The sequence below is a fragment of the Canis lupus genome, chromosome 4 (assembly GCF_011100685.1).
Source record: "Canis lupus familiaris isolate Mischka breed German Shepherd chromosome 4, alternate assembly UU_Cfam_GSD_1.0, whole genome shotgun sequence".
Taxonomy (NCBI): domain Eukaryota; kingdom Metazoa; phylum Chordata; class Mammalia; order Carnivora; family Canidae; genus Canis; species Canis lupus.
In genome coordinates this window covers 37,130,265-37,141,210 of record NC_049225.1, presented here as the reverse complement: position 1 = coordinate 37,141,210, position 10,946 = coordinate 37,130,265, and the positions used below count along the sequence as shown (strand labels likewise).

Genomic DNA, 10,946 nt, shown 5'->3' with positions numbered 1-10,946 from the left:
CCCGCGGCCACGCCGCTGTCGCGGGTGCATTCCTGACTCTGGCCCCGGGCGGAGGAGCGCCCCGGCTGAGTCTGCGGTCCCCGCTGGGCGCGGGTGTCGCGACTAGCCGGAGCCGGGAGCGGGGCCGAGGAGGGCCCAGGTGAGCTGGGACCCTGTGTCTGGAGCGGGACCACGGAGGCTCGAGGTGAGCGGGACCCCTTGCGGGCTCGGGCTGCGCTCCCCGCCGCCAGAGGGCGAGCGGCAGCGGGGCTCGCGGAGCTGCCCCCTCCTGGCACTGGGGACCTGGGCGTCCTCTAGGAAGGGGGGTGGAGGAGAGGGTAAATCAGTAACCCGCAGCGCACACAGGGCCTTTTGTCCCGCTCCGTCCAAAGAGCACCCTGGCCGTGGAGCTGGTTACTCATTGCCCACCGGGGCGGGGGCGGGGGCGGGGCGGCTGTCCCTGCAGCTCCCCCTCCGGACCTGCCGACTCGCACCTCCCCCCAGGGTGGCCGGGTAAGGGTGGAGAAAGAAGAGCGCGCTGGTCCCTCGGCTGCCAGGCCGTCTGCGTTCCCCGAGTAGAGATGAGGAAGCTGAGGATCCGAGAGGTGCAGTCATTTGCCCAGGGCCCCCCTGCGCTCCTCCCTCCAGCCGGAGGAGAACCCAGGACTGTCTGATTGTGTGTAGATCCTTCAGCCCCTGAGTAAGGCGGTGGGTTGGTCTGTCAGAGGCCACGTGTGATCCGACTAAGGGTTACAAGGTCCGAGCAGCCTGGGTATAGGAATAAAATCCCCAGGTCTCCCTGACCCTCTCCCAGCTCGAGGTGTAGACCCAGAGGGCTGCTTCCCCTGCAGCAGAGCAAGGTGAGGTGATTCTATGGAGGAGGGCCATGGAAACTGGGGGTGGGTGCAGGAACAGTGGCATCTAAGTCAGGTGGAGAGGAGAAATGGGGACACAGAGGTGTGTCTGCGCAAGAGAGAAGACATGCCCAGTTTTGAAAGCCAATGGCTTCAGTGCTGAAGATGCTGAAGGAGCAGACTGTACAACCGAAGATACCCACAAGAGTAGGGAGGGAGGCCTAGAATGCTGGATGAACTATAGATTGGATCCTGCAGGACATGGGTAGCCATTAAGGGCTTAAAAGCTGGGGGATATGGGGTGGTGACATGGCAGATTCTTGTGATTTCTAAAGCCCTGCAAGAGAGCAGAGCCTGGAGTGCCAAGGGAGACATTTGCAAAGGCCCAAGCCAGAGATGACTATGGCCTGCCCTGGGTCCAAGCAAGGGAGGTGGGATGGACTGGAGAAGGATTGAGGAGGCAGATGGACTGGAAGTGGAGGGAAGGGGGAAGGGGGATGGGAAGAGATGATGCCCCAGCTGCAGGGGCAACCCAGGGAAGGAGCAGGGTTGTTTGGTTTTTTGTTAAGATTTATTTTATTCATGAAAGACACAGAGAGAGAGAGAGAGAGAGAGAGAGACATAGGCAGAGGGCGAAGCAGGATGCTTGCAGAGAGCCCGATGCAGGACTCGATCCCAGATCCCGGGATCAGACCCTGAGCTGAAGGCAGACGCTCAACCGCTAAGCCACCCAGCATCCCGGGAAGGAGCAGTTTGAAGGGGTAGATGACAGCTTTGGTCAGGACAGGTGAAGTGCTCCCTGCCTCAGAACCAGAGCTGGAAATGGGGCAGTGACTGAAGAGAAAGGGTGCAGTGGGCTTCCTGGGCAAGGTAGATTCAGAGACACCAGTGTCTCCTGACTGTTAATGAGTTCCAGGTAATAGCCAGTGGTCCCCTGGGACTACATTGGTCACCTCTTCCCCTGCCCCAGCTGAGACTGTTTTGAGTGTTCCTTCTGGGGGATGGGGAGACATCTTTGGTGTCAGAAGAATAGGGTGGGTGTGTGATACCTGACAAGAACTGCACCAGAATTGGAGGTAATTGGCCAAAGGTAGACCTGGGGTGACAGTCATGGAGAGGGAAGGGAAGAACGTTCCAACATTCTGTGTTCCCAGCCCCTACATATGGTCTCTTTTATCCTCAAAGCAGTCCTTTAAAGATAGCATCCAGAGAGGAACAGGAACTTGCAAGTTGGTAAGAGTCCGGATTTGAACTTGGCTTTGTCAGACATAGAGCCCAAGTCACCTCAAATGGAGTTGTGAGGACACAAAAAACAGATGCATTCCCAAGCGTGCAATTCTGGTTCAGAATGAGGAAGAACTTCTCTTGCCATGGAATGTGCTGCTTTGTTAGTAGTGAGTGCGCTGTCACTGAAGGTATTCAAAGCTGGTCAGGAAAATGTCAGCAATGCTATAAGAAGTGTGGGTCAGATCAGATAACATCCAGATGCTAAAGTTTGGCCTTGTATTATATTTCTTTTTTTCCTTTTTTGAGGGGTGGAGTTCTTCAGCAATAAATTCATTTATTCAGCAAAAAATAAATTACGTGTGCTGAGAGTGAGCAGAAGATATGTCTCCTTTTTCTGCTTTCCTCCAAGGAAAGAATCCCCAAACTGCCCTTTCTGTGAACCTGTGCCAGAGTCTCAGCAGGACTGGAGGAGAGCAGGAAGCCCAGCCCTGCCCCCTGAAGAAGCTTTGGGCTCTGGCCACAGCTTTTAGTCTCTGCCTTGCTGCTGCGTGATGGCGGGGAGGGCAAGGCTTGGACAAGTCCTGGCCACTTCCTGTCTCAGTTTCTTCATCCACAAAATAGGAGAATGGCAATGCGAAATGTGCAGATCTATCAGAAGTTCTCCCTCCCTTTCAGGAAGGCAGTTGGTGGTAAGCCCAGCCTGGGTCCTTGTGATCAGCAGGAAGGACATGTGGCTGCTGTTGGCCCTGTTGGGGGTCCTGGTGGAGGTGCCTGGGGCTCCAGCTTTGTCCCTTGAAGCCTCTGAGGAAATAGAACTAGGTATGGCCTTTAAGGTGGTAGAGGGTGGGCTCGGTGGGCACATGGAGGGAGCTACTAGCTGAGCAAAGCTGGAAAGGATCCTGGCCCAGTCCCTGAGGAGGTGACAGCAGGGCAGGGCCCAACCATTGAGACTCAGTGTCTGGCTCCCAGCAAGCGTCCACCTATCTCTATGTCCACAAGAGAGGAATGGCCTTGCAGGGTGAAGGGTCCTGAGCTGGGCTGCAGAGCTGGTGGTGAGCCCCTGGCTGTGTGTGTGTGTGTGTGTGTGTGTGTGTGTGTGTTCTGTGCACTGGGTATATGGTTTGGGAGGCCCAGGAAGCATGTGTGGTATATGTACTGAGTATGCTGTGCCCTGGAGGTGTGGCATGTGCCCTGTGTGTAGCACCTATAGCATGTGTTTGTGTGTGTGTGTGTGTGTGTGTGTGGCAATGGCATGTCCAATCTAGCATGTGTACTACGCACTGTGTGTGTGATGTGCACCAGAGGCATGGCGATTGCCTTACGTATTGCATCTGTGTAGCATATAATTATGCGTGTATATTTGAGGAGCAGCAGGTGTCCAGCATGTGTCAAGGGGTACTTGTGCCCTGCCCATGCAGCATGTTCTCCATACACAGGGGGCTCACTCATCTGGGGCTTGTGGGGCTCACTGACCTCTGCCCTTGGCCCACAGAGCCCTGCCTGGCCCCCAGCCCAGAGCAGCAAGAACAGGAGCTGACCGTGGCCCTTGGGCAGGCTGTGCGGCTATGCTGTGGGCGAGCTGAACGTGGTGGCCACTGGTACAAGGAAGGCAGTCGCCTACCACCTGCTGGCCGGGTACGAGGCTGGAGGGGCCGCTTGGAGATCGCCAGCTTCCTACCGGAGGATGCTGGCTGCTACCTCTGCCTGGCACGAGGCTCCATGCTTGTCCTGCACAATGTTACCTTGGTTGTGGATGGTAAGGGGGGTCTAGCAGGGGTTAAAGGGTGCCTGGGGAGAGAAAACTTCCTCATCCTAGACCTCAGACATCTCTCTTTTTCCCTGACATAGACTCCTTGACCTCTAGCAATGGCAACGAGGACCCTAAGGCCCACAGGGTCTCCAGGAATGGGCACATTTACTCCCAGCAAGGTCAGTATGAGTCCTCAAGGACTCATATCCCTACCTCCCAGCTGGTCACTGAGAAGAGACCTGTGTGGAAGCAGGTGATCATCCCGGGGGCACTAAGTTCTCCTTTTTCCTCCCCTCCAGCACCCTACTGGACACACCCTCAGCGCATGGAGAAGAAACTTCATGCAGTGCCTGCCGGGAACACTGTCAAGTTCCGCTGTCCAGCTGCAGGCAACCCCATGCCCACCATCCGCTGGCTGAAGGATGGACAGGACTTCCATGGGGAGCATCGCATTGGAGGCATTCGGGTGAGTTTCCAGGTTCTAAGACCATATCTGCTCCTCCATTATCACTCCCCGGTTGGTCTGCTCATACCTAGCAGTCACTCTTTCTCTAATGAGAAAGGCAGCTACAGGCTCTAGAAGGAACACTAGATATCGGACTGGGACGGCTCTGATTCAAGTCCCCACTCTGCCACCCTCCTGCAAATGACTTAATCTCTCAGGCTTAGCTTTCCTTGTAAACCAGAAAGGCTCACTGACTGGCAGGTATGGAGTTTTAGCAGCTAATTCTCATGATAAGACCCTGTCGGGTCAGTTCCAGGTTGTAGTGAGGAAGCTGACACTCAAGGAGGGCAAAAATTGGCTCAAGGTGATACAGCCAGGAAGAGGCCATATTAAAACTTGAAGACTTAAACCCAGGGTTCAGACATTTCTTGGAGTATTTTCCTTTCTCCCAGGGTCTCTAGCCCTGGCCTGGCCTCCCTAGGGCCTTGAGAGCTTAAGAAGACCCTCGTGGGCAGGATCTAGCCTCTTCATGCGCTGGACCCCTGGGTGGGCAAAGGTGAATGGCCACTCATAGACGCTTCCCCTGCCCCCAGCTGCGCCACCAGCACTGGAGCCTGGTGATGGAAAGTGTGGTGCCCTCAGACCGTGGCACATACACTTGCCTCGTGGAGAACTCTATGGGCAGCATCCGCTACAGCTACCTACTGGATGTGCTGGGTGAGCGGATGGGCAGGCAAGGCGGTATGGGGGTGGGAGCCCTGACACTGCCCTCAGGTAGGGCCCAGTCTGGCAGGCAATATGGACTAAGTCTTAGATGGCTCAAGCTGCCTCAAGTGTCCCACTGGGCGAGAGGGAAGCACAGAGGGTAACATTGGCCTGGACGATCAGAGGTCAGCTGAGAACAAAGTGGAAAAGACATCCAGGCAGAGGGCACAGGTGGAATAAAGGTCCTAGGTGTAACAAATACAATGCATTTGTGAAGAGGTGTATGCCTGGGATGTGGCATTTAAGCGGGGAGCTATGTTGTGGAGGGTTTTGAATGCTAGACTGTGAAGTTGTCCTTGACCCCAGAGGCATTGGGGAGCTATGGAAGGTTTCAGCAGGGTCAGCAGGGGACAGACAAGGTCTGAGCTACATATCAGGAAGTTCCCTCCCTTGAGCTGGGGCTGGAGGCAGGTGGCCAGGGTGCTTCTGTGGGTGCCACTGGTCAGGGTTGACCACCTGGCCCGGCCCCCAGAGCGGTCCCCGCACCGGCCCATCCTGCAGGCGGGGCTCCCGGCCAACACCACAGCCGTGGCGGGCAGCGATGTAGAGCTGCTGTGCAAGGTGTACAGCGACGCCCAGCCCCACATCCAGTGGCTGAAGCACATCGTCATCAATGGTAGCAGTTTTGGCGCCGACGGCTTCCCCTACGTGCAAGTCCTCAAGGTCCAGCCCCCAGCAGCACCCAAACCCTACCGTTCTCCCATGGGGTGGGGGGGGTGAGGCGCTTGTCCCTAGCTTCCTTTCTGGCCACAGTGTGGCCCGTGTCCCCGTGGTGACCCCTGAGTGTGTCCCCCATCCCCAGACAGCAGACATCAATAGCTCAGAGGTGGAGGTCCTATACCTTCGGAACGTGTCAGCTGAGGATGCAGGCGAATACACCTGCCTGGCAGGCAACTCCATTGGCCTCTCCTACCAGTCAGCCTGGCTCACAGTGCTGCCAGGTGAGCACTTGAGAGGCCAGGGGTGGCCACAGCAACTCTGCTGTGAGCCAACGGTGGGCTGTATCCCTTGGCCAGTGGGGCTTGGGACATGGCATGCAGACTTATGTGTTTGATTGCTCACGTAGCAGTTCTTCTGTGCACATCCCCGTGTGACTGCCATGTGACCCGCTGGGTTATGGGCGTGCTTTCTTGGTGACTGTCCCAGTGTGTTGGGAGTTGTGAGGCCTGAGTTAGAGTATTCAGAGCTGGCCGTCTAACCACTGACCAGTTTTCTGTCTATATGTGTGTCTGTGTGTGGGCAGAGGAGGACCTCACATGGACAGCAGCAGCATCAGAGGCCAGGTATACGGACATCATTCTGTACGTGTCAGGCTCTCTGGCTTTGGTTGTCCTCCTGCTACTAGCTGGGTTGTATCGAGGGCAGGTACTCATCAGCCGGCAGCCCAGGCAGCCCGCCACCGTGCAGAAGTTGTCCCGCTTCCCTCTGGCCCGACAGGTACCATGTTGTTCCCCACCCCCTGCCGTGACCCTGTAGTGAAGCTCTTGGCCTGCCTTCCTAACCCAGTTCAGCTCCAGCAGGCTGACCAAGTCACCCACCTTACAGTTCTCCCTGGAATCGGGTTCTTCAGCCAAATCGAGCTCATCCTTGGTGCGGGGTGTCCGTCTCTCCTCCAGTGGCCCTCCCTTGCTCTCTGGCCTTGTGAGTCTAGACCTACCTCTCGACCCACTGTGGGAGTTCCCCCGGGACAGGTATGCTGCATGGAGGGAGGATCGGGATGCAGCCTCCAGGCAGGAATGACGTTCATATGGCTGAGGCTGAGGCTTTCTTATTTCCAGGCTGGTGCTCGGAAAGCCACTGGGGGAGGGCTGCTTTGGGCAGGTAGTACGTGCAGAGGCCTTTGGCATGGACCCCACCCAGCCTGACCAAGCCAGCACTGTGGCTGTCAAGATGCTCAAGGGTGAGTGGTGACCCCGGGGGAAATGCTGTGGCCTTGGGACTAACAAAAGAGGCTCATGGTGCTACTATGAACACTGGTGGCCAGAAGGGCTACAGGACTCCGCCCTTGAGCCTAGGGCCCAACTCTGCTACCAATCCTGGCAAGCCATTTCATTTTTTTTTTTTAAGATTTTATTTATTTATTCATGAGAGACACAGAGAGGGAGAGAGAGCAGCAGAGACACAGGCAGAGGGAGAAGCAGGCTCCATGCAGGGAGCCTGACGTGGGACTCGATCCCAGGTCTCCAGGATCACGCCCTGGGCTGAAGGCAGCGCTAAACCTGGGCTGCCCTGGCAAGCCATTTCAGAGCCTATTTCTTCATGGGTCACCTGGGGGTAAATAGTAGTCCCTACCTCCAGGCCTCAGGAATGACTTATACCAGGTACTTTACACGAACCTCAGGAATGATGATGACTACAAGGATTTGGGGTGATTAGGGTCAGACTATCTTAGCCTGACCCCATGTCAGCCTTGGTCTTGTAGGCTTCCATCTCATTCCCCCCAAGTCCCCTCAAGTCACACCTTCAGCCTCCCCAGCTGGGCCCCTTCCCAGATCTGTCCCTCTGTGTCCTCCACTCTAGAACAGCCCAAGCACCAGCCCCAAAGTGCATAGGACACACCTGGACCTACCATCGGGGCCTCTCACTGGTGTCCCTCCTCTACAAAACCACTGTTCTCCTCACCCACCCCCTCCTCTCTGCACAGCTGGGGCCACCTGGTACTTTCTGGGAGGGAGGGATTGAGAAATGTGCATTGGGAGGTCTGGCAGGGAGGGGTATGTCATTGGCCCGGGGCCACAGGTCAGCCTCCGGTCCTCAGCCTTCTCAAGAAAATCTGGAGCAGCTTCTTCCCAGCCTCCCCTGGCTGCACCCCACTCTTGAATTCTCAGGCCAGATGGACACCAGGCCTCAGGGCGCCAGCCTGCTTCCCACCCCCAGGAGCTCTCACCCCATTCAGGAACTGACGCCAAATCTCCAAAGAGAGCTTCTTCCTCCTCTCTCCTGTCTGCCTCACAGATAGGCCTGCCTCCTGTACATCCCTGGTCTTATTGCTTCCTTGCAACTGCTGTGAGAGGCAAGGCATGATCCTTTGTCCCATTTTATACAAGAGGATCCCAAGGTTCAGAGAAGTTAGATGACTTTTTATTCCTTATTATTTTTTAAAGATTTTATTTATTTATTCATGAGAGACACAGAGAGAGAGAGAGAGGCAGAGACACAGGCGGAGGGAGAAGCAGGCTCCATGCAGGGAGTTGATCCTGGATTCCGGGACTTGATCCTGGATTCCGGGACCATGCCCTGGGCCCAAGGCAGACGCTCAACCTCTGAGCCACCCGGGTGTCCCAGTCAGACAACTTTTTAAATGCCAGAGCCAAGCGGGAATTCAAGTCCAGATCTTTCTGACTCCGGGCCCGGCACTCCATGTCCTGTCCCCAACCCTGCAGCTCCCCCATGCCCATCACCCTGGCTGTCACCCCTGCAGACAATGCCTCCGACAAGGACCTGGCAGACCTGGTCTCTGAGATGGAGGTGATGAAGCTGATCGGCCGACATAAGAACATTATCAATCTGCTGGGTGTCTGTACTCAGGAAGGTGGGTTGGAACAGGGCTGAGGGCAGGGTGGCGGGATGTGGGGCCACAGGCTCAGCAGCCTCTCTGTCCCTCTGACCACTACAGGACCCCTGTATGTGATTGTGGAGTGTGCCGCCAAGGGAAACCTTCGGGAGTTCCTGCGGGCCCGGCGTCCCCCTGGCCCCGACCTCAGCCCTGATGGGCTGAGGAGCAGTGAGGGGCCCCTCTCCTTCCCCGCCCTGGTTTCCTGTGCCTACCAGGTGGCCCGAGGCATGCAGTATCTGGAGTCGAGGAAGGTATAGGCAGTGGGTAGCATTCTGGACCATTCTAACTGCTCCATCTATACACTTTCTTGCCCGTGCCACTGAATGTCCCCATCTTCTCCGTCTCTGCCCCTTTCCTGTCTACATGCCTCCAGCCCTTCTATACGTCCCATCTGTACACTGCACGTCCGAATTCCTTGCTCTCTCAGTCCCTAACTCATAGGGCCAGGGAAGAGGCCATGGAAGGGAGGGGGTGTGGGCACTGAAGTCAGCCTCAGTTTCTCCTCTCTGAATCTGACTTCTTCATCTGGAAAATGAGTGAAGGATGCCTACTCCCAGGGTTACTATGAAATACAGTGTGTCCATCATCCAGCCATGAGTCCTGATAAACCTAAGTCCCCTGCCCTGCCCCCAGTGCATCCACCGGGACCTGGCTGCCCGGAACGTACTGGTGACAGAGGACAATGTGATGAAGATTGCTGACTTTGGGCTGGCCCGTGGCGTCCACCACATTGACTACTACAAGAAAACCAGCAATGTGAGGGAAGCAGGGCAGGGTTGGCAAGGGGGGTGTGGAGGGTACCAGGACCTGTGGAACTCCACATCAGTGTCCCCACCTCTCCCATTCAGGGCCGCCTGCCTGTCAAGTGGATGGCACCCGAGGCCTTATTTGACCGAGTCTACACACACCAGAGTGACGTGTGAGTCCTGGAGGTTGAGGGTCTGGAATATCTGCCAGCAATCATTGTCCTACCCCACAAAGAAGGCAAAGCAATCACCCAAGGTCACACAACCCTAGGTCCAGAGTGGGACCAGACTTCAATCCCTACCCTCTGTGGTCGATCATGCCTGCAAGCTCCCCCATCCTGGCCCCCGGAGTAGGAAGCAAAGCTGAACTTGGGTGCCCTGCTGAGCCCTGCCTGGTCCTGCCTCTAGGTGGTCGTTTGGGATCTTGCTGTGGGAGATCTTCACCCTCGGGGGCTCCCCGTACCCTGGCATCCCTGTGGAGGAGCTGTTCTCACTGCTGCGGGAGGGGCATCGGATGGACCGGCCCCCCAACTGCCCCCCAGAGCTGTGAGGCCTCACCCTCCTCTCCTCCACTATACACTCCTTAGCCTCTGCTCTGATCTTGTCCTTCGGGCCCAGCCTCCTCTTTCTCTGTTACCATGTCCTCCTTAGCCGCTGAATGGCCCTACCTCCCCTCCTCAAACCCTGCCCCTATATCTGACCTTCCACCCCTTCCACCAGGTATGGGCTAATGCGGGAGTGCTGGCATGCAGCACCCTCTCAGAGGCCAACTTTCAAGCAGCTGGTAGAGGCACTGGACAAGGTCCTGCTGGCCGTCTCCGAGGAGGTACTGCTCCCCTCTTGCCCATGACCTCCCTCTGGCCCTCATCCCAGCTGCCTACTAGGACTGACCAGCACTGTTCCCCGTAGTACCTAGACCTCCGCCTGACCTTCGGACCCTACTCTTCGGCCGGTGGGGATGCCAGCAGCACCTGCTCCTCCAACGACTCTGTCTTCTGCCATGACCTCCTGCCACTGGGGCCCAGCTCCTTCTCCTTCCCTGGGGCGCAGACATGAACAGGGGCACAAGGTGGTATAGGCAGGCAGGCCAGCAGCCTTCGGCCTCCTTGCTTAGCTACAACCTGGCAGTGCTCAACTTTGGTGGCCTTGGGCCCCAACTTCAGGATACTATCCCAGATCCCTAGTTCTGCTTTGGGGAGGTTCATCCTTGTTCCTAGGGCCCCTAGTTGAGGCTTGCTACTCTGGCCTCAGATTCCCAAACCAGACTTCCAACCCAGCCTTAAGGCCCTGCCTGCCCTTGCCTTCAGAACCATGGCCTGTTAGGGTTCTGCCTGGCCTCCTGGGCCTTAGCACTCAGTCCTTGAGCCAGGGGTTTGGCCAGCCGGACCTAGCTGTAGAGCTGTCCTAAACCTCCTTGCTTCCTTGCACCAAGAGAGGTCTTGGGCCTCTGAACCCCATTTCCCCAGAGCTTCCCTGCCTCCCCTTTCCTGCTTGTCCCAGCATCTTGGTGGAAAGAGCATTGGCTCCTGTGTTCCTAGCTGAGCAGCTGGAAGCCTGCCTAAAAAACACAGAAGCAAATGGTCTTTTATAAATTATTTTTTGAAATAAACCTCTGTGTTCCTGG

At 56.6% G+C, this 10,946-nt stretch overlaps 1 protein-coding gene across 5 annotated transcripts; it reads left to right on the top strand.

Moving 5' to 3' along the window:
• FGFR4 (fibroblast growth factor receptor 4) lies at positions 1–10,946 on the top strand. Of its 5 annotated transcripts, none has more exons than XM_038534668.1 (18): positions 1–184; positions 2,740–2,879; positions 3,553–3,816; positions 3,909–3,989; positions 4,110–4,276; positions 4,849–4,972; positions 5,493–5,683; positions 5,823–5,961; positions 6,264–6,457; positions 6,566–6,711; positions 6,799–6,920; positions 8,442–8,552; positions 8,637–8,827; positions 9,210–9,332; positions 9,425–9,495; positions 9,731–9,868; positions 10,043–10,148; positions 10,232–10,946. In XM_038534668.1, exons 2-18 carry the CDS (start codon positions 2,789–2,791, stop codon positions 10,376–10,378), a joined length of 2,406 nt encoding a protein of 801 aa, XP_038390596.1. In that variant the 5' UTR covers positions 1–184; positions 2,740–2,788; the 3' UTR covers positions 10,379–10,946. The 5 variants fall into 5 exon arrangements, with proteins under 5 accessions (XP_038390596.1, XP_038390593.1, XP_038390597.1 ...); XM_038534665.1 differs by having other exon boundaries at positions 2,736–2,879; XM_038534667.1 differs by lacking the exon at positions 1–184 and adding an exon at positions 454–584 and having other exon boundaries at positions 2,736–2,879.